Source organism: Bos grunniens, chromosome 26 (genome assembly GCF_055505025.1).
Source record: "Bos grunniens cultivar Pamir isolate PY7600 chromosome 26, Bosgru_T2T1.0, whole genome shotgun sequence".
Lineage (NCBI taxonomy): Eukaryota > Metazoa > Chordata > Mammalia > Artiodactyla > Bovidae > Bos > Bos grunniens.
The window spans coordinates 39,726,851-39,748,919 of record NC_141190.1 but is presented as its reverse complement, the minus strand read 5'-3'; the positions used below and the strand labels follow the sequence as shown (position 1 = coordinate 39,748,919).

Below are 22,069 nucleotides of genomic sequence, written 5' to 3'. Positions count from 1 at the left end.
GAGGAAAAATTATGTTTATCAAGAAAAAAGATAAGAAAGACATAAAAACTAAAAACAAGGTTTTCTCGTGGCAATTTTTACTCATTTGGCTATTAGTCATTTCTCAAGTTCTGTGCAGTAAAAATACTTTTAAAAACAGAATACAATTTTTTATTAAAAAATGATTTCAAAATATTCCATTTACTGAGGTTGATTACTGTGGTCAAGCAAAAGAATATTCTTATTCTTAGGAAATATTAATACACACTAAAGTATCTAGGAGTAAAGAATCATAATGTATGTAAGTGAAAGTCGCTCAGCTGTATACAACTCTTTGCAACCCGATGGACTACACAGTCCATGGAATTCTCCACGCCAGAATACTGGAGTGGGTAGCCTCTCCCTTCTCCAGGGGATCTTCCCAACCCAGGGATCAAACCCAGGTCTCCTGCATTGCAGGTGGATTCTTCCCCAGCTGAGCCACCAGGGAAGCCCTATAATGTATGTAATTGATCTTCAAATGTTTCCCCCCAAAACTGCACATACACAGCGTGAGAAAGGAACGAGGGAGGAGAGGATGCCCCCACACGTGTCAGTGTGCATGTTCACGAAGGAGAGAACAAATGTTCATGACAGGGAACCTGGGTTAGAGCACTGGGGTGTTCTTTGTCCTATTTTTTATTCTTGCAACGGTTTACTTAAAATTATTTAAACATTTTTAATCAGAACTCTTCAAAGTTTCATCAGCAAACAAGTATACTAACTTACATTACATGCTACCAATCTGCTGAAATCCACCGTTACCAAGAATTTGTATACTGGTATGATTTAGATTAGTTGGTAAAATGGAGCCCATTCTCTATTGCCACTGACTACAGTACCATTATCCCTGCCACACTGGGTTCTTGACTCTTTTTTTCAATCATTTCCCTTTTTCTGATTCAGTTCACTTCCCTTTGGAAGTCAGCTGAAAAATTAGGGGCGGGGGGGGGGGGGAGCATAAAGGAATTTCATAAAATTTACCCAAGGCAAAAGTTATTCCATCATCTGTCTGAGATAGTCTGTCTAGATTCAAACTTTATAAATGTAAATAAATTATTGGAGTAATCAATTTTAGTCCCAGTAATTAAGCGTTTTGATCAGGCAGTATAATTAAAAAAAGAGAAGCTGATAATAGTTCCTTCGACTCTCACATATCTCCAGATGACATTTGTTATTGCTATCTTATATTAAATCTGGTAATACTGGCATACGGTTAATGCATTGAAATAAATTACTACTTCCATAAATACAAAATATAACCTAAAACATGAACCATTCAATGACCTACTTTTAAAAGATTGTTTACTTCAAAACATATAGCTTACGGAAAAAAAAAAACCATCTGAAAATAATGTCATCAAAGCACAGGTAAAAATGAGAGGGATTAGAATTACAGTGAATGATATAAAGATATAAAGTATGTCTTCATACCGGCGGCAAAGATCCTGGAGGCACCTGGTACATCTGAACGGGGGGTGTGGAGGGCGGAGGATGGGAAGGATGAGCTGGTGTCTGGCACTGCTGCAGCTGCGGTGGTGCAATGTAAGGATTAGCCCTGCTGCTTACAGCCGTGTGGCGATACGGATTGTATCCTTGTTGGGGCGTTCCTTGTGGTGGGCTCCCAAAATTCGAAGGAGGGAGATTACTAGGCTGAGAAGGCGGGTAAGGATTTATTCCGATTTGTGAAGCAGGTGGAGCACCATATTGCGCCTTCGAAATGGATGATGAAAATGCATTCGACACATCTTGGGATCCAGTTGTAAAAGGCAGAGACGTTGGGGGCTTGGAGTAGGCTGATTGTCCAGCTGATGCTGCTGCAGTTGTTAACAGGGACTGTCCAATATTCCCAAAAGGATCACTACTGCTTGATACCTGAGAGAAGTAACTAAATGTCTGTGGGGTAGATGTGTGAGCAGAAGTCTGCCCAAGGAAGCTGTCCTCCTCACCCACATCGGTGGAATCCTCTGCAAGGGAACAGGAGGGCACATGGTTTAAAGGGATGATGTCACTCTGGACTAGATTCTATATGGCAGGTCTAGCAATTATACCTCTTATTTTGTTGTTCAAACTTACATTTCTGCCTTAAAGACAATAATGAAAAACTTGTTTTTCTTTTTTCTTTGAAATGAAAAACTAGAAAATACCAGTAAGAAACAACAAAAGGAGGGAAACCTTGCACTCATTGGTAAGCTCACCTCCCAGAGACAATCACTGTTAATGCTGTTAATATGTTGATACATACCTTTCCATACTTTTAAAATAAATATAGTTACATACTATTTATTTGGTAAATATGTATAAATTATGTAGACATATTTGTATATAACCCTGGTTTCCTGCATTCCTGCAGATTCTTTACCATCTGAGCCACCAGGGAAGCCCACATTTGTATACAAGAGAATTTTTCAAAAAATGCAAACAAAATTTGTACCTACTACTTTTAGATGTTATTTTGAACGATTTTTTTTCCTAGTAAGAAACAATTCAAACATTATTCCACTACCCAAATACACAGAACTTTATTTATACAGTAACAACAAGAAGCTAAAGTACAGATATTAACTCTGTTGACAAGAAAAGGTGTGTCAGGGCTCTTACCTACAAAGCACTCATTATACAAGTGAACATGAGGCGCTGGCATTCTCGAGGCAAAGTAGGTCAACCATTCACTACCATCCCTAAAACCACACAGTATCACAACCAGGTAATCATCATTAGAATGACAATCAGTATAAAAAAAAAGTCATTTCTAACAAAGGGAAGGTCTCCTCACTTCCCTTTGCCAAACATGATCTTCACTGTTGGTATTTTGGCACCAAACTATATTATTTTATTCTCTCTTTCGCTACCAAGTTGTAAAATAATATTTTCCTTCTGCTGCTGCTGCTACGTCGCTTCAGTTGTGTCCGACTCTGTGTGACCCCACAGACGGCAGCCCACTAGGCTCCTCTGTCCCTGGGATTCTCCAGCCAAGAATACTGGAGTGGGTTGCCATTTCCTTCTCCAATGCATGAAAGTGAAAAGTGAAAGTGAAGTTGCTCAGTCGTGTCCAACTCCTAGCAACCCCACGGACTGCAGCCTACCAGGCTCCTCCATCCATGGGATTTTCCAGGCAAGAGTACTGGAGTGGGGTGCCATTGCCTTCTCTGATTTTCCTTCTACAAGGCCTAAAAAGTCGTCTAGTTTTCCTTAGAAACTTATGAGTCCTTAGCTTGGAACATCACCTTTCTCTTCCTAATCTTTTCTTTCTCCCATCTCAACCCCTTTTCTTCAAATCTCTCTAATCTCCCACCACTGGAGGCACAGAGCAGATCAGAATGGTGGACCGCTTCCCAACACACAGGCAGGCTGTGGTCCCTGTCCCTGAAACCTGCCAAAGTGTGACCTTTCAAGCTCAGAGCTCCTTCTTGACCTCTGCTGCTGAACGTGGCCTTCAGCTGTTAGGCTGCTCCCAGTTATATTTCACACATCAATTTAACTGAGATACTCCACTATTCAAAATATCCCTCTGAACTGTTTCTTTGTAATTAAAATATCATTTCCTGAGCAAGGCTCCCTTTCTGCTTTTATCATTCTACTTCTCTGATAACATTTCCGGTTCCTATCCTCTCTCTCCATTCCCATGAACCTCACCTGGACTCAGACTTCAGTTCATCTCTCAACATCTGAAAGCAGGGGGAAAACCTCTGTGTCCTTCATCCTATAAAGCAACTTGGGATCAATCTGATACAACAAACTTTTCTCTGATTACCATCCTTTACAAACAAAATACTGATCTCAACAAGCTCACAGGGGCACTTTCTAATTACATGTGGACACCTTTGGCATCAAGACCATATCTTTAATAAGCGCCTGTATACTTGTGACACTCCCAACTCTGTCCCAAACTGAGACTGATCGTATGTGCCCCAGAACCTATTTCCCAACTGCCTCCTCAGTACTTTTGGCAGGTTCAGACACATACATCTCAAGCTTAGTAAACCTCGACCATCATCTTAACGGTCCCCCTTCATGTGCTCCTTTTACAATCTCACTACCTCAATGGATGTCTACCAACATCCATCCAGACATGAAAACCAGAAACCTCCTGAGACTCCTCCCTCTTTTCCATTTAATCATTTAGATCTTCAATTAAAGAAGTAAGTACACAGTATCTATTATATGCCAGGTGGAGCTGTACCTTGGAGCTGAAACTGAACAGATAAAGAGCCTGTACACTGGACAGTCTGGCCCTCAGTGAGTCACTGCTGCTGCTGCTGCTAAGTTGCTTCAGTCGTGTCAGACTCTGTTCGACCCCATAGACAGCAGCCCACCAGGCTCCCCCGCCCCTGGGATTCTCTAGGCAAGAATACTGGAGTGGGTTGCCATTTCCTTCTCCAATGCATGAAAGGTCCCAATAATTTGACGGTGTAAAAATCTCTTACTTCTGTTTCCTGCTCTTCACCTACACCTGGCTGACCAGGGCTAGAGTGCCACTCGCTCCTGCCTGACTCACAGTGGCGTCCAGACTGGACACTTCTGCTACAGTCAGCTTTACTCTGGTGCAATCTCAGAAAGACTAAACATATCTCTAATGTCACTGCCCTGTTTAGAACCCTTTAAGGGCACCCACACACCACACAGGATGTACTATGAACTCCTTAACGTGCTGTATGAGGCCCTTCATGACCTGGTTCCCCCACTAACCACTTGAGCCACTCCCCTGCATTCACTCTAGTCACATGAACCTGGGGGAGTGGCGGGGTGGGAGGCAGGAGGACTGGCCAAGAAGGAAAGAGGGGGCGAGAGAATGTGAGCACGTACCTCAAAATCCCACCAAATCTGCAGGTTTCTCTCACACCTCCAGACTTTTACAAATGCCTGTCTCCCCAGACTTCCTAATTCCTATGTATCCTTCAACACTCAGCTTAAGAATCACCCCCTCTGTAAAGTTCTAAAGATCTAAGGGATGTCTGCTCCCTGGTCAGCCAGCCTGACAGCCACAGCTCTCACAGCAGCCCATCAATCCCTCTTTTTAGCCATCACAAACCTGGACCACAACCACTTACACAGCTGGGCACAGTGTGTAAAAGTGTGCAGTCACCGGGGACAATGCTATCTGCTCCTCTCTGTCTCTCTGACACCGGGAACAAGGCCTGGCAAACAAGCTGCTCAGTCCAGGTTTGCTGAGTGAATGAAACTGCGTCCTGTATGCCTCTTTCACTGACACTAATTCATCGCTGCTTCCAATGCCATCGGTTCTCCTTTTGTCTCTGGAAATTCACTGAATGGACTTCTAATGATCAAATCTTTGTTAAAGGTAGAAAAATACTTGTGAAAGAATTTTAGTTCTAAAACTAATTTTCTGATTAAAAAATAAACCATCTCCAAGAAACAATAGCTTTCAAGACAGGTAAGTTACCCTATACTTGACAATGAAGATGTTAACCATTTATTGACAGTGACAGACACAAACAAAATATTATAAAGGAACATAGGCATGAACCAAACATTTGTGAAGCAGAGGATGGTAAGAGAGCCCCACGTACAGCCGTATTCATTTGGTTACAGCCTGCAACCTCCAAAAGCATTCTGCTCCAGCCACGCTGGTCCTCCACCAAAAATGGCAACGTGGAACCTTTCAGCCACACTATCAAAACAAGACAAACATACTCCGAACTCCCACCCCTTCATTCATTCACGTTTCTATAGAAATAAAAATGTGCCTACAGCACATCAAGATGTGTTCTAGGTATAAGCTCCTGCTCTCTCATGGAGCTTACATGCTAGTGCAACAAGATAAACAAAAGATGTGGACACGTCAGGAGGTAAGCACCAAGAAGAAACATGACACCAGAGAAGAAGAACCATCGTGTACTGCTCCGCTTCGCCTTTTTTCACCTCTCCATGAAACTTTCCTTGGTCCTCCAAATAAGAACAAATTATTCAAGAGAAAAATATTCACCATTTCCTGAGGAGCTATGTGCTGGGCACTAAACAAGATCCTAGAAATAAAAAGGTAAATAAGTCATAGCTGCAAACTTCACACAGCTCACAGTCCAAACAGGCAGACACGCTTACTTTACAAACGTTTATGCAACATAATGTGCCAGACGCTATATTCAGTGCTTCACAAAAATCAATTCAATTCTCATGACAGCCCTGGGAGGCTGTGCATGTATGGAAAACGAAGTACAGAGGGGTGAAGTAACATGCCTGAGATCACACAGCAAGTTACTGCCAGGGCTAGGGTTGGAATACAGTCGGTGCTCCTAACACCAGCTCTGGGTTATGCCGCATAATCATGAAAACGCAAGCTCCGCACACACTAATAAAGATACGTACAAAGTGCTAAGATGAACATAGGAGTGGGTACCTAAGAGAACAAGCAAGAGCTTCTAACAGAAAATGAGGCACGGCCTTGAAAGATGACTGTGTTCTATACCTCTGCTTTGCAAGTATTACGAGCCTACCCTAAGAGATAGTCTACTGTATCCGAGGAGAGGCGGTAATAATTTATTTTACCTTCCTTGCAAGCACCTGGCTCACCAGGAAATGTTTAACAAAAACGTGAGGAATGCCAGTGCAGGAGTGGCCAGCACTTGAACAGTCCCTTTGACGAAGAGCTTGGCCCCCGCCCCCAAGACCCCAAAGTCCCGAAGCTACTCAAATCTGGCCACTAACTGCCCTGACAAGGTAGCAGAGGGTCTGATCCAGGCAAAGGAAAACCTCTTGTCCGACCCTTCACCTCACGCCCCCCGCCCACACTTGCCCACCCGGATCTCCATCTCCTTACTACCTCCGGGCAAGAGCAGGGAGGCCGAGGCAGCGGCGGCTTGGGTGACTGGGATAAAGGGCACGTTGAAGCTGAACTCCGTGGCCGAGGAGGAGAAAAGTAAGTTAGTGCCCGACGAGGAGGCCGAGACGGCGCCACCGCCACCGTTAGGTTTCCTCTCTGCCATGGCTGCGGCCCACCGTCCGTTACACGTCTACGGGCGGCCGGTGCGGAAACACCGGCCGGAAACTTGAGCGCAGTCGGGGCCAACACACTTCCGCACTTGCGCACAAGGGCCGGAACTCCGGGCGGCCGCTCAGCTTCCCTTTGCCTTCTCCAACGGGGCCGCCAGAAAGTAACATGGCGGCGGCGACCTCGCGCCCGGGTCCCAGCAAGTGACAACGTCGGCCACTGCCCGGGCGGGGCCGGACAGACTGGGGCTGGAGCGTGGGAGACGGGGTGCTAATGTTTGTAAATAAAAGTACGAATCGACACTGCAAGTCTCGGGTTGCGGGCGGCGCTCTGTGCTTCCATAAAGTACCCACAGGAGCGTTTAACTAGGTAAGATTTTGAGGAAGTGCGAAAGCCTGCACGTGTAGGTAAACATATTGCTAGCAGCAGACCAAGGGAGGACTAGAGGTGTGTGGGCCATTTGTGGCCAAGGTATAGACCAGCTCACCCGCTCTGACTAGATATCCGCATCTTACCCATCCACACTTTCTGCACTGAACTGAATTCTTGTCATTGGTCCAGAAACTGAAATGGTAAAACTTACAGAAAATACACCAGAGGATTTCTCATTTGTTAGCTAATAATGTCTCCTGAATGCATGATCCGCGGAGAAACCCCTGTAGTTTTTACCTGCTGCTACTGTCTGTTGGAGAATAAAGTTTGGATGGTTTTTGTTTTCACCAGAAGGGAAAAAAAAAGAAATGGTAAAACTTTTGAAGATTTTAAGCCAAAAAGCGAAAAGAGAGAATCGATGTTTGGGTGTGTGACTTTTTAACAGCTTTCTATAGTGGTGGTGCTGGTTTAGTGGCTAAGTCGTGTCCACCTCTACCCATCCACAATAATCTGACTAGTTTATTGTGGATAATTTGGGTATGATTATCTTTCATATAGTTAGATTATGAAAGAAAAAAATAACTTATTGGAGGATAGGAGAAGGCTATAGGAGAAAGCCCAAAGAAAGCTTTGAAATAACGAAACTATCATGTCCCTCAGCTGTTCAGTCGCTCAGTCATGTCCAACTCTTTGCGACCCCATGGACTGCAGCACGCCAGGCTTCCCTGTCCATTACCAACTCCCAGAGCTTGCTCAAACTCATGTCCATTGAGTCCGTGATGCCATCCAACCATCTCATCCTCTGTCCTCCCCTTCTCCTCCCACCTTCAATCTTTCCCAGCATCAGGGTCTTTTCCAATGAGTCAGTTCTTCAAAAGAGGTGGCCAAAATATCGGAGCTTCGGCATCAGTCTTTCCAATGAATATTTAGGACTGATTTCCTTTAGATTGACTTGTTGGATCTCCTTGCAGTCCAAGGGACTCTCAAGAGTCTTCTCCAACACCACAGTTCAAAAGCATCAATTCTTTGGCGCTCAGCTTTCTTTATGGTCCAACTCTCACATCCATACATGACTATTGGAAAAACCATAGCTTTGACTAGATGGAGCTTTGTCGGGAAAGTAATGTCTGCTTTTTAACATAGTACCCATTTATTACCTAATAACTATTTAGTATGCTTACTGTCAAAGAAGGCAATGGCACCCCACTCCAGTACTCTTGCCTGGAAAATCCCATGGATGGAGGAGCCAGGAAGGCTGCAGTCCATGGGGTTGCTGAAGGTCGGACACGACCGAGTGACTTCACTTTAACTTTTCACTTTCATGCATTGGAGAAGGAAATGACAACCCACTCCAGTGTTCTTGCCTGAGAATCCCAGGGATGGCAGAACCTGGTGGGCTGCTGTCTATGGGGTCGCACAGAGTCGGACATGACTGAAGTGACTTAGCAGCAGCAGCATGCTTACTGTCAAGAGAAAAAAAACAAAAAGCTAAGGAAAGCACTGAAGGGTGTCATGGGTTGCTGGTACATGTGACTAGGCCACCCAGGTTTGTTAATTTGTACTTATGTGGAGGAGGAATTAACTTTTTCATATCTTCATGACAGGCAGTGGTACAAGTTAAAGCAAGGTACCCACCAGGCTTCCCAGGTAGCACTACTGGTAAAGAACCCACCTGCCAATGCAGAAGGCGTAAGAGATGTGGGTTTGGTCCCCGGGTGGGAAAGATCCCCTGGAGGTTGGCATGGCAACCCACTCCAATATTCTTGCCTGAAGAATCCCATGGACAGAGGAGCCTGGCAGGTTACAGTCCATGGGGTCGCAAAGAGTCAGACACGACTAAGTGACATGGCATGCATGCTGGCACCCACGAGGCTGGGAGGGGCTGTCAAGTCCTTGAGAATACAGTTCTGTGTGACAAAAGCTTTATATCTCAAAGGGGCAGAAAGAAGATTTATAGTAGCTAACTGTCTAAAGTAACTACTTAAGGGAGGATCAGGGGCCTCTATGCCTATCACCTGGTTTAGGTCGGAACTGTCACTTCTCCCTGCATTGTTGAGCTTTCTCATGCAGGCATTTTAAGGGGGACAGGGTTCATCCTGGGGACATGGCCTTATGCTGTTAGTAGCCATGGTAGAGTTTGGTCAAGGGGACTTTGCCATTACTGTGAGTGGTCAAGGTGGTATACTAAACCCTGGGGATACCATGGAACATAAGATAGACACAGGACGTTTCCTTCTTGCAGCTTACAGTCTGGTCAGAAAGACAGACAACTAAACACACAATAACAATGAAGTGTGATGAAAGTGATAATGTGAAATTTCCAAAAGTGTCTTATGTGGAATATTGACACCATCAGGAGAGGGAGTTGTAACCTTTCTAGGTGGGGGAGGGATAGCAAGTATTTAGAACAATCAGACCATCAACAAAGGGCTTACCTTGTCTGGAGCCACATGAAAGGCTTTCCTGAAGAAAACATATTTAAGTTGAAACCTGAAAGTGAATGAGTAGAAGTTAACCAGAAAAGCTGGAGGAGAGGGGTTGGAGGATGTGGGAAGAGACAACTAACAGATAAAATTACAGTATGTAGGGATGCCTTAAGATGTCATATTTGAATGTAATAAAAGAAACCTGGGTTACAGCATGGCTGGAGCCCAGTGAACAAGTGGGAGAGAGCCTGGAGATAAGAATGAAAAGTAGATCAAGGCCAGCTGATACATGGTCCTTACAAGTTAAGAACAAAAGGGACTGAAAGAAAGGATTAAAGGCGGGTGGAGAAATAATATTTGTTCTGCAGAAAGTTCACTCTGACTTCAGTGTAATAAAATAGATAAGGAAAGAGCAAACCTGAGCATAGAAAAAACAGTTGGCAGCCTGCTGCAGTGGCCAGCTGAGCAATGATGGTGACTCAAAGGAGAGCAATTGCAGTCGGAGTGAACAGAAATAGGAGTGATTTCTGGGTAAAGATGTCAGACTGAGCAGCTGGATCTTCATTTTCTTCCTAAAACTCTGTTGAAAGCACAAACAGGTTTGTTTGATTTGTTGTTGTTGTTGTTTTAGGCATACACCCGTAAGGATGAGGAGAATGTGGGACGATTTGACAGCAACAAGATTTTACCAAAAAAAACAAAGGGCAAGTAGTAGATGATTTAGCAAACCAGTAATGGAGAGAGCTCAAAAGCAGCATTATTTGCACCATAGGATCACCAAAAAGTTTAGGACCTGATAACCTCAGACACCTCTGGAAGTGGCGGTCCAGTGGAAAACAGAGGTCCTGGAATTAGGATTGGAGAAAACTTTTTAAACAGATCCCCTCCCCCTGCTCTGACCCCTCCACTCTAGACTACTGACCATCCCCCTTAAAGGAAAAAGACTGAGTTTTCCTTCTGGACAGGGTAAAACAGAAGGAAGATTAAGCAACTGTGTACATAGTAAGTAATAAAACACTTCCACAGCCTTAGACTGTAGTCTGCCAGGCTTCTCTGTCCATGGATTTCCCAGGCAAGAATATTGGAGTTGGCTGCCATTCCCTTCTCCAAGGGATCTTCCCCACCCAGGGATCAAACCTGGGTCTCCTGCATTGCAGGCAGATTCTTTACTGTCTGAGTCACCAGGGAAGCCCAAAACAGGAGGAAGATTGAGCAAATATGTACATACTGAATAATAAAACACTCTCTTCCACAATCCCAGCCCAATTTTCCACTTAGCTCAGAAAACACTAGATGCCAGGTCTTCAACCTCTTGGCAGGAGATTAGCAGACTCTTCTTGGGGTCATGTGAACAAACATCTGCTTACTGCTAACTCACTTCAGTCGTGTCTGACTCTGTGTGACCCCATAGATGGCAGCCCACCAGGCTCCGCAGTCCCTGGGATTCTCCAGGCAAGAACACTGGAGTGGGTTGCCATTTCCTTCTCCAATGCATGAAAGTGAAAAGTGAAAGTGAAGTCGCTCAGTCGTGTCCGACCCTCCGCAACCCCATGGACTTCAGCCCACCAGGCTCCTCCATCTATGGGATTTTCCAGGCAAGAGTACTGGAGTGGGGTGCCAAACATCTAGAGATAATTAAATCAGGGTTCCCCAGTAAGACAGCCCAGGCAGCATGTGATGTGCTCAGTTGTTCAGTCGTATCCGGCTCTTTGCAATGCCATGGACTCTAGCCCGCCAGGCTCTTCTGTCCATGGAATTTTCCAGGCAAGAATACTGGAGTGGGTTGTCATTTACTCCTCCAGAGGCTCTTCCAGACACAGGGATCAAACCTGCATCTCTGGCATTGGCAGGCAGGTTCTTTACCACTGAGCTAACTGGGAAGCCCAGGCAGATCACCCCATAATTTACCTCACAATCAGCTAGCCCAGAATTCCCCTGCCACTAGCCCAAATGTCTTCTTAGCCACTGATTTGGACATCTAGCCTCAACTCAGCTCAAAATGAACCCTAAGTGCTCGTGAGCCTCTGGTGGTTCCTGCACCTGCCCCCACTTAGTATTTGCTCCTGCAAACGCACCTCCTGCAAATCAGAGCTACTGCTCCCGCTGCCCTGTGGGCAACGCCAAGTGTGCCCAGGGGTGCATCTGCATATGGGCAGCAGAAATGGGCCGATGCTGAGCCCAGTGTTGGGAAAGCCTGATCCCAGATGTAAATAGAGAAACACCTACGAATCTCCACTTACAATTTTTTATTCTACTACCCAGACCCTCTTGCTACATTCCCATTTCCATGAAATATTCGTATAAATATTTTTATACAAATTAATGCTTTTGAACTGTGGTATTGGAGAAGACTCTTGAGAGTCCCTTGGACTGCAAGGAGATCAAACCAGTCAATCCTAAAGGAAATCAGTTCTGAATATTCATTGGAAGGATGGATGCTGAAGCCGAAGCTCCAATACTTTGGCCACCTAAGGTGAAGAACTGACTCATTAGAAAAGACCCTGATGCTGGGAAAGAATGAAGGCAGGAGGAGAAGGGGATGACAGAGGATGAGATGGTTGGATGGCATCACGGACTCAATGGACATGAGTTTGAGCAAGCTCTGGGAGTTGGTAATGGACAGTGAAGCCTGGTATGCTGCAGTCCATGGGATCACAAAGAGTCAGACACGATTGAGCGACTGAACTGATTCATATAAAAATAAACTCATCTAGACAAAAAATAACCACCAGACCCATTTACCTGCTCTGAGCTCCCAAACACCTTTTTAGTCCCCACACTTTTTTGTTCAGGCATTCCTTCAGCAAATTCTATTACGTGAACTTGCCCTTGTGCCAGACATGGGGGATACAAGAATGGCCAGACCAGCAGAGTCCTGACAGTTCATACCCTGGGGAGCAGCAGCCCTCTCTTCCACACTCACGTCCACCTGGCAAGGCAGGTAAACAGGGAGACGAGGCACAGGAGACTGGATGGAAAGTGTGCTAATTTCTGATTCAGGGAACACAGAGCAACAGGCGGACAAAGTGGAACATAAAAATGGAGATACCCAGCAATTAGATGGCTCTAAAACTGAAGAAAGAAGTCCGGGCTTAAAACGAGATGTAGGAGGCATCAGCTCACATGTGACTGATTTGGAAGTTGGGGGTAGTGGGCAGAGAGCCTCATGCTCTGTCGATATCAGAAATGGCCATTCTTTTGGAGGAGGGTTTGTGTTGCTTTCTATACAAGGTGACATGCTGGGTGTTAATTCAGGCTGACAGGTGTGATCAGAAGAAGCACAGGTGGGAGGCCGTCCCCACACTTTAAGTTTATTTACCACATGATTGAGAAAAGTCATTAACCTGAAAGACAGTGATCCAAACATAACCCACAAAAGGAACAGGAAATGGCAATTTAGAAGAAATAACCTACACAGGAAGGCAGGGACTTTTAAAAAATCTATCAGTAATATCTTCAGAGGGATCTGCAACCAAGAAACAGGATCAGGGTGCTGTTCGAGAAAGAAAAGAAATATTTAGGGAACAAACAAGAAAGTATAAGGAAAATAAATACGAGAAATTTTCTCAAAAAGGAAAACAAAAAGACAAACAGATGGAAGCTAGGCGAGAAACCTAAGAAAATTAAGAGTACCAGGCAAGAAAAACCAGTATTTGCATTTTAAGAGCTCTGCTAAAAAAGACAGAACATGCAGGGGAGGGAATCATCAAGAAAAAAATTTATATCCAGAAATGAAGGATACCGGTTTCCAAATTAAAAGAGTTTAGTGGGACTTCCCTGGCAGTCCAGTGGTTCAGACTTCACATTTCAATGCAGGGGGTGCTGGTTTGATCTCTGGTCAGGAAGCGGAGATCCCACATGCCTCATGGCCAAAAAATCAAAACATAAAACAGAAGCCATATTGTAATAAATCCGGGAAAGACTTTAAAAATGATCCATTAAAAAATAAATCTTCGGACTTCCCTGGTGACACTGCTGTGCTCTGTTACTCAGTAGTCTCCAACTCATTGCAACCCCATGGACTGTAGCCAGCCAGGCTCCTCTGTCCAAGGGATTCTCCAGGCAAGAATAGTGGAGTGGGTTGCCATTTCCTTCTCCAGGGGATCATCTCGACCCAGGGATTGAACTCGTGTCTCTTTCGTCTCCTGCATTGGCAAGCAGATTCTTTACCACTAACACCACCTGGGACAGAGTTCAATCTCTGGTCCAGGAAGCTTCCACAAGCCGAGAAACAACTAAGTCATCACACTGCAACCACTGAGCCTTTGTGCTGCAACGACTGAAGGCCACGCCCCTAAAGCCCGTGCGCTGCAAAGAAAAGTAGCCCCCACTCACCACAACTACAGAAAGCCTGAGCAAAGCAAGGAAGACCCAGCACAGCCAAAAAAAAAAAAAAAAATTTTATCTTAAAAAAAAAGGGGGTAGGGGGTAGGGGGGTGCTTCAGTATTCAGCACAATAGCTGAAAAAACACATCTGAGCACAGGAGACAAAGATCCATACAGATTCCAGAAGTATAAAAACAGGTCAGATGCACAGAAATTCAGCTCCCAAAATATTTACCTCTCAAGCAGACTTTCTAAGAATATGATGGAGGGGCACCACCAAAAATAAAGGAATAAGGCTAAGTCTTCCTATATGGGCTGCAAGTAACAGGATATCCAACACAGGTGTACAGGGGAATTCAAGCACATTCCCTAACAAAAAGACCCAAAAATGCAATGGTTCAAACAGATGTTCCTTTCTCACTCAAACAAGAGTACATGTTGGTGACCAGCTTTTGTCTTCAACATAGCACTTCTGAGGCTGCCCCCCAAGGCAATAAGAAGAGGTGAGCTCAGTTCAGAGACAAATGTCCCATGTTGTTTTTCTGGCCAAACTGTGAGGTGTGTGGGATCTTAGTTCCCCAACCAGGATACAACCCATGGCCCCTGCAGTGAAAGCACGGAGTCTTAGCCACTGGACCGCCACAAGTCCAAATGTCCCTTAAGAGAAATGAGACAGAAGTTAACACACATCACTTTGGGTCACATTCCACTAGTGTGAACTTCGACAAAAGGCACTCCCTTTGGGTACAAGTAGAGCTGGGAAATAACACTCCACACTTGGGTAACCACAATTCTGGTGACTACAGTCCTATAACAATGGAGGAAGAAGGTTTTGGTGGGCAAATGATAATTGCCATGGCAGTCTATCCCTCTGGCCACCATTTACCAAGCCTTCTTCCCAAATGGAACATACTCGTGCCCCAAGGGTGGCAACCAGCTGCCTTCAGCTTAAAAGTCCAGGATCCTGGGCAGCTCAGCTTTTCCCAGTGATTCTGGATGTGGTTCCTCAGGAGCTATGACTACGAGACACTCAATAGATGGTTGTGGAGCAACAACAGGGTAACTGCAATGGAGACTTCCGCTAGGAATCAAAGAGGAATGGAAAGCACAGTACTCTCTGTTTTGTAGAAATGACTGAGTCCTTCTAGACAAAAACTGAAAATACCCCTGCCCTGACAGTGGAGAGTATTTGTGGTTAGTCCTGGCTGTCTTTGGTTTGGTTCTCTGTAAATAACCCCCACCCCCATCCACAGTCCTTACTGGCCCTGGCTTTGCCCTCTGGGGGGCTTCTCCTTGATAGTGGTCATCTAAGGCCGTAAGTGAAGTGGCACTGGGAAGTACATCCTCGTTAGGGGCAGTACAGCTTTGGCAGTTTACTTCCTGTTGGTATGAGTTTGCAGCCTGAAACTTGCTTTCAGGCTTGAACAGTTACAGACTCTTTCAGGCCAGCCCCTGGTTTGCTGTTTCCAGTAAAGTAACTTCCGTGTCTGACCTGAGCTCTTTTTTCTCTGAGCGTAACAGTGGTTACTGTGGCTTCCCTGATAGCTCAGTTGGTAAAGAATCTGCCTGCAATGCAGGAGACCCCAGTTCAATTCCTGGCTGGGGAAGATCCACTGGAGAAGGGATAGGCTTACCCACTCCAGAATTCTTGGGCTTCCCTTGTGGCTCAGCTAGTGAAGAATCCGCCTGCAGTGCAGGAGACCTGGGTTCGATCCCTGGGTTAGGAAGATTCTTTGGCGAAGGGAAAGGCTACCCACTCCAGTATTCTGGCCTAGAGAATTCTACAGACTGTATAGTCCATGGGGGTCAAAAAGAGTAGCTCACGACTGAGTGACTTTCAATGGTGGTTAACTTGAGGTCATTTAAAACCAAGCTACAATCCTGATCTGACCTTTGCTACAAAGCTAGATTCTTTAGTTTACCTGAGAAGCCTTAAAGGACCTATCCTTGAAAACACCTTTGAATAAATTCTCCTTGAGTTTGAATACCACGTTGTTGTTGTTGTTTTTTTTTTTTTTTTTCAATCCAGGAAAGCCCCAATTTCTCCTGTGCTTACAGATCTCCTGATTTTGTAGCTGTGCCCAGCTGTGGTTACTAAATATTAGAAATGTGGCTATTTGAATTGAGATGTGCTATCAGTATATAATACACTCTGGATTTTGATGAATTAAATTAAAAAAAGATAATAGTCTTCACATGGATTATTTGTACAGATTACAATATTTTTATATGTTGGGTTAAAGTGAAAGTAAAAGTCACTCAGTCGTGTCTGACTCTTTGTGACTCTATGGACTATACAGTCCATGGAATTCTCCAGGCCAGAATAATAGAGTAGGTTCAGTTCAGTTCAGTCAATAAGTAGTGTCCAACTCTGCAACCCCATGAATCGCAGCACACCAGGCCTCCCTGTCCATCACCAACTCCTGGAGTTCACTCAAAATCATGTCCATCGAGTCAGTGATGCCATCCAGCCATCTCATCCTCTGTTGTCCCCTTCTCCTCCTGCCCCCAATCCCTCCCAGCATCAGGGTCTTTTCCAATGAGTCAACTCTTCGCATGAGGTGGCCAACGTACTGGAGTTTCAGCCTCAGCATCAGTCCTTCCAATGAACACCCAGGACTGGTCTCCTTTAGGTTGGACTGGTTAGATCTCTTTGCAGTCCAAGGGACTCTCAAGAGTCTTCTCCAACTCCACAGTTCAAAAGCATCAATTCTTCGGCACTCAGCTTTCTTCACAGTCCAACTCTCACACCCATACATGACCACTGGAAAAACTATAGCCTTGACTAGACGGACTTTGTTGACAAAGTAATATCTCTGCTTTTTAATATGCTATCTAGGTTGGTCATAACTTTCCTTCCAAGGAGTGAGCGTCTTTTAATTTCATGGCTGCAATCACCATCTGCAGTGATTCTGGAGCCCAAAAAATAAAGTCTGACACTGTTTCCACTGTTTCCCCATCTATTTCCCATGAAGTGATGGGACCAGATGCCATGATCTTAGTTTTCTGAATGTTGAGCTTTAAGCCAACTTTTCACTCATCTCCTTCACTTTCATCAAGAGGCCTTTTAGTTCCTCTTCACTTTCTGCCATAAGGGTGGTGTCATCTGCATATCTGAGGTTATTGATATTTCTCCCGGCAATCTTGATTCCATCTTGTGCTTCTTCCAGCCCAGCGTTTCTCATGATGTACTCTGCATAGAAATTAAATAAGCAGGGTGACAATATACAGCCTTGACGTACTCCTTTTCCTATTTGGAACCAGTCTGTTGTTCCATGTCCAGTTCTAGCTGTTGCTTCCTGACCTGCATGTGGGTTTCTCAAGAGGCAGGTCAGGTGGTCTGGTGTTCCCATCTCTTTCAGAATTTTCCACAGTTTATTGTGATCCACACAGTCAAAGGCTTTGGCATAGTCAATAAAGCAGAAATAGATGTTTTTCTGAAACTCTCTTGCTTTTTCAATGATCCAGCGGATGTTGTCAATTTGATCTCCGGTTCCTCTGCCTTTTCTAAAACCAGCTTCAACGATGGAGCGGGTAGCCTTTCCCTTCTCCAGGGGATCTTCTCAACCTAGGGATCGAACCCAGGTCTCCCACATTGCAGGCAGATTCTTTACCAGCTGAGACACAAGGGAAATCCATATTGGGTTAAATATATTATTAAAATTAGTGTTACCACTCTGTGCCAGAGCAATGTCTATTCTTTTTCTCTCCATTGAAAGGACCGCTGCTGCTGCTGCTGCTAAATCGCTTCAGTCATGTCTGACTCTGTGCGACCCCACAGATGGCAGCCCACCAGGCTCCCCCGTCCCTGGGATTTTCCAGGCAAGAATAGTGGAGTGGGTTGCCATTTCCTTCTCCAATGCATGAAAGTGAAAAGTGAAAGTGAAGTCGCTCAGTCGTGTCCAACTCCTAGCAACCCCATGGACTGCAGCCTAACAGGCTCCTCCATCCATGGGATTTTCCAGGCAAGAGTACTGGAGTGAGGTGCCATTGCCTTCTCTGATTGAAAGGACTATTTATCCTTTTAAATGTATCCAGAAAGTCAGCTCATTTAAAAAAAAAAAAAGTGTTACTTGTTTCTTTTTACTTTTTAAAATTTAACTTTTAAATTACATATGTGGTTTGCACAATACATCTGGGAGACTGAACACACAAACAATGGCCAGACTGCATTTAACAATAGAACTCTGACCCATATCCTCTGACAGTAGAGCAATGGATTGGTACGTGCCAACTTTCCTATTTGTTTCCCTCACTCCCCAGAAAATAGGGATGGTTAGAAATGCCTCCTTGGAAATTCCCTGGCGGTCCAGTGGTTAGCATTTGGCGCTTTCACTGCAGGGGCCTAGGTTCAATCCCTGGTCAGGAAACTAAGATCCTGCAAGCCATACAGCATGGTCAAAAAATAAAGAAAATTACTCCTCCCTTTTGTTTTCTAAGAAAGGGCTAACTGTAAAGGAGGCTCTTGCACTTACCAAAATAAGACTGACCCCATCCTCAGTGACTCTTTTATAAAATCTCCAATTTTAACTCTTTAAAATGTTCCTGAGGGAGGTCACGGGTGGTCCAGAGGTTAAAAATCTCCCTGCCATTGCAGGGGATGTGGGTTCATCCCCGGTCCTAGAAGATTCCACATGCCTTGGGGCAAGTAAGCCTGAGCGCCACAACTATTGAGCTCACGTACCCTAGAGCCTGTGCTCTGTAACAAAAGAAGTCACCACCACAGTGAGAAGCCTGCTCAGCACAACTACAGAGTAGTCCCCACTCCCTGCAACTAGAGAAACTTCATGTACAGCAACACAGACCCAGTGCAAAAAAAAACACCTCTCCTGAATGTGTGTTCTCTCTATTGCCAACAGCCCAAATAAATGATCTTCTGCATTCCCAGGGGCATTTTGTCTTTCATCTATTGTCATCCACTATCCAAGCACTAAACTAGAGCCACGTTATGCATTTTGTCTTTGTTACGGTAGCACATCACTTCTGAAAATAATTTCTGTATTATTTACAGTAATGCTAGCAGCTGTAAAAAAAAAAAAAAAAAAAAAGCTATCTCAGAATGCAATGTTCATATGAAAATCTAGGCTGGCTTTAGCACAAGGTCATTCTAGACATCACCACCCCATCCATCAGGAAAGAACAAAGAACATATCCAAGGCCAAATTCTTAAGAAATTGAAGTGGAAGTTCCAGATACACTTTCCCTTGGCTGCTTTGGTAAACCTAGTCATATATCCCTGCCTAGCATCAAAGAAGCCTGGGAAATGTAGTTCCTAGCCAGGCAACAAACTTCCCCTACACTTCGTAGTTAGGAAATGCAGTTCTTCGCAGGACAAACTTTCCACAACCCTGAAAGGAGAAAACATATTTTTTTGAAGTCTCAATGAAAAGATGAACCTAAAGAAGAGAATCTTTAGGATAATGGTGGTGGGAGACCCTAAGAAGACAGTTTTGCACCAGAAGTAGAGGGCAACAAACCAGATCAGAATACGACAAAGGACTTTAGGAAAATAATGTATATAAAATACCTGATGTGACTTCCCTGGGGAAGTGGTTAAGAAGCCGCTTGCCAATGCAGGGGCACAGGTTTGAAACCTGTTCCAGGAAGATTCCATGTGCCACTGGGCAGCCACAGTCACTGACCCTGCACACGCTAGGGCCTGTGCTCTACCACAAGAGAAGCCACCACGATGAGCCCACACACCTCAACTAGAGAAGGGCCCCGCCCGCCACAATGAAGACCCAGAGCAGCCAAAATTATAATTTATTAATTAATTAAAAAATGCTCAATGCGTCTATTTAGAAAGGAGATTTAGGCAATTAATGGAAAGTATGCATTATCCATTCAGCAACTATTTATTGCACATCTATGACATCAGACACTGTTCTAGGTACTTGGGAACAATACAGCATAAAAATACCAAAATCACTGCTTCAAAGATCTCATAATCCAGTGGAAATTCCAGTGCAGCTGAGGCTGAATTCATGCTAAGTACATAGAAAATAAGCAAATGTTTACAAGAAACTTTTACCCCATCCTGGAGGCAACAACATTCAGTTCTTTCTGCTGATTGTTTCAGTATTTCTGTATTTTCAAATTAACATTATATTGTCACTTCTGAGTTTTCCTTTTTTCCTCCTTTGAATTATGTGTTGACTTCCCAGGTTTAAGATGAGGTTTAAATCTTATTTATCCTATCACATATATGAATCCTATACATCCTCATCCCCTTAGCTTCCTAAAGTTGAATTATAATGTTGCTTAGATAAATATTCTAATTTAACATTATTATGCTGTTAAATACTCTTGAGAGCTTTGTCATGACATAAATTGTGACTCTTAATTTTCTATTCAAGTTTTTGTTTTCCTTGCCTTAAGACTTGGAATAATTTTCCCTCACGCTTTTCACCTAGCTAACTCTTATTTATCTTTCAAGTCCTAGTGGAAAATGTCACATTTTCAGGAAATCCCTGAAGGATCCTTTCCCCAAAACCCTCCCTCTCTAGACTAGATGGTGCTATTCATTCCTTTTACAGAACTTCACTTTTTCTTTCCTGGTATCTATCATGGTTGTAAATGGATAATTATTCAGTCATAAGTCTCTCACTGAACTGTACATAACATGAAGGCAGTGGGTCTTTTTTGCAGTCCATGGGGGCTTCTCTCGTTGTGGAACACAGGCTCTAGAGTACATGGGCTCAGTAGTTGTAGCCCACCAGCTTAGCTGCCCCTCAGCATGTGGAGTTTTAGTTTCCCCACGAAGGATCAACTTGGGTCCCCTGCACTGGGAGACAAATTCTTAACCATTGGACCATCACAGAAGTCCCTTAATGCCCTTCTTAAAAATACAGACTTGAGAGTGGGGGAAGTGTGATTGACAGCAGTGGGAAAATAAATCTTGCCATAGAGAAGTACTCTTAAGGACCTTCCCTTGGCCTTTTAAGTTTTCATAACCACTCATTAGTAGTGTCAAAACAGGAAAATTAGAGGGTGAAATTATTCACATTATAAAGTAATTACATTTCAGTAGGATCACAGTGTCTCTTAAAGTTAAATCTGAACAATTGTCTACAAATCACTGACTACAGAGGGAGAAACCAAAAGCTGAAGTGTTCTTAGCCACTGCTGAATTGGTGTCCAGCTGCAATTTCATATACAGCAAATTGAAATTATAATTTAAAAGCAGATGTCCATGACATACATTTAATTTGCATTTTACTGGCCACAAAGCTAAATAGGAGATTTCTCTATTCAATACCAGGAATCTCGAGCCCTTCTCTGCTAAATGAATGAATGAAAGAAGTAGTAATGCCAAAGATTTGAAACCATTTTCTCAGCTCACCCAAACTCACAAGAGCCAGATGCAGAGTATAATATACCAATCACAGTCATTCCCTGGTATCAATTGCAGGGAATTGGTTCCAGGAACAGATATCTGTGGATGCCAGTACAGAAGGCCCTGCGTGATCAGGTCTCCATAGCTTCAGTTTCCTTATCTGGGGATTCAACCAGCCTTGACCACCAGATTCAGAGGAATGTAATTAGTTCACAGTGACAGATACAAAATAAACCCTTTTGCCCTAAGGAGGGCTTGAGATCTGAGTTCAGTTCTCCAGCTCCCCACTTTTTAGGGAGTGAAGATGATCGCATTCAGATCATCCTTCTGTTAATACGCTGTATTTCAGGTTATGAGAGGGAGGTTTTTCTCCGATATATTCCAGATCTAGGGGCTGTTTCATTACAGAACTGGGATATTTTCCAAATTTCCTCATCAAAGGTTACTATTAACCAGATCTTTTCTGTGTACAGATACCACTGTTTTGATCCAGTCGAGGGAAGACTTGATCCAGGGGAGGAAAATCACTACAGAGGGTTTCTAGCACGGAACCAAACAAAAGAGTTGCCATTGGCCAAACAAAACAAAACAAAAAAAACACCAAGAGGCGGGACGAGGTGGGCAGACACCAGAGGCAACGTT

At 44.1% G+C, this 22,069-nt stretch overlaps 1 protein-coding gene across 14 annotated transcripts in view; it reads right to left on the bottom strand.

Moving 5' to 3' along the window:
* The window catches only part of SEC23IP (SEC23 interacting protein), a 278,621-nt gene extending 271,578 nt beyond the window's left edge, over nt 1-7,043 (bottom strand). For all 14 annotated transcript variants that reach the window (XR_015155667.1, XR_015155669.1, XR_015155668.1 and 11 more), the window contains exons 1-2: nt 6,800-7,043; nt 1,453-1,985 (exon numbers count right to left, since the gene is read on the bottom strand). Coding sequence is in view for 11 of the 14 variants with exons in the window: in XM_086378653.1 (XP_086234779.1) it covers nt 1,453-1,985; nt 6,800-6,962 (696 nt within the window). In the remaining 3 variants the exon portion in view is untranslated. The remainder of the gene's footprint in view (nt 1-1,452; nt 1,986-6,799) is intronic.
* Nucleotides 7,044-22,069: the final 15,026 nt, after the last annotated feature.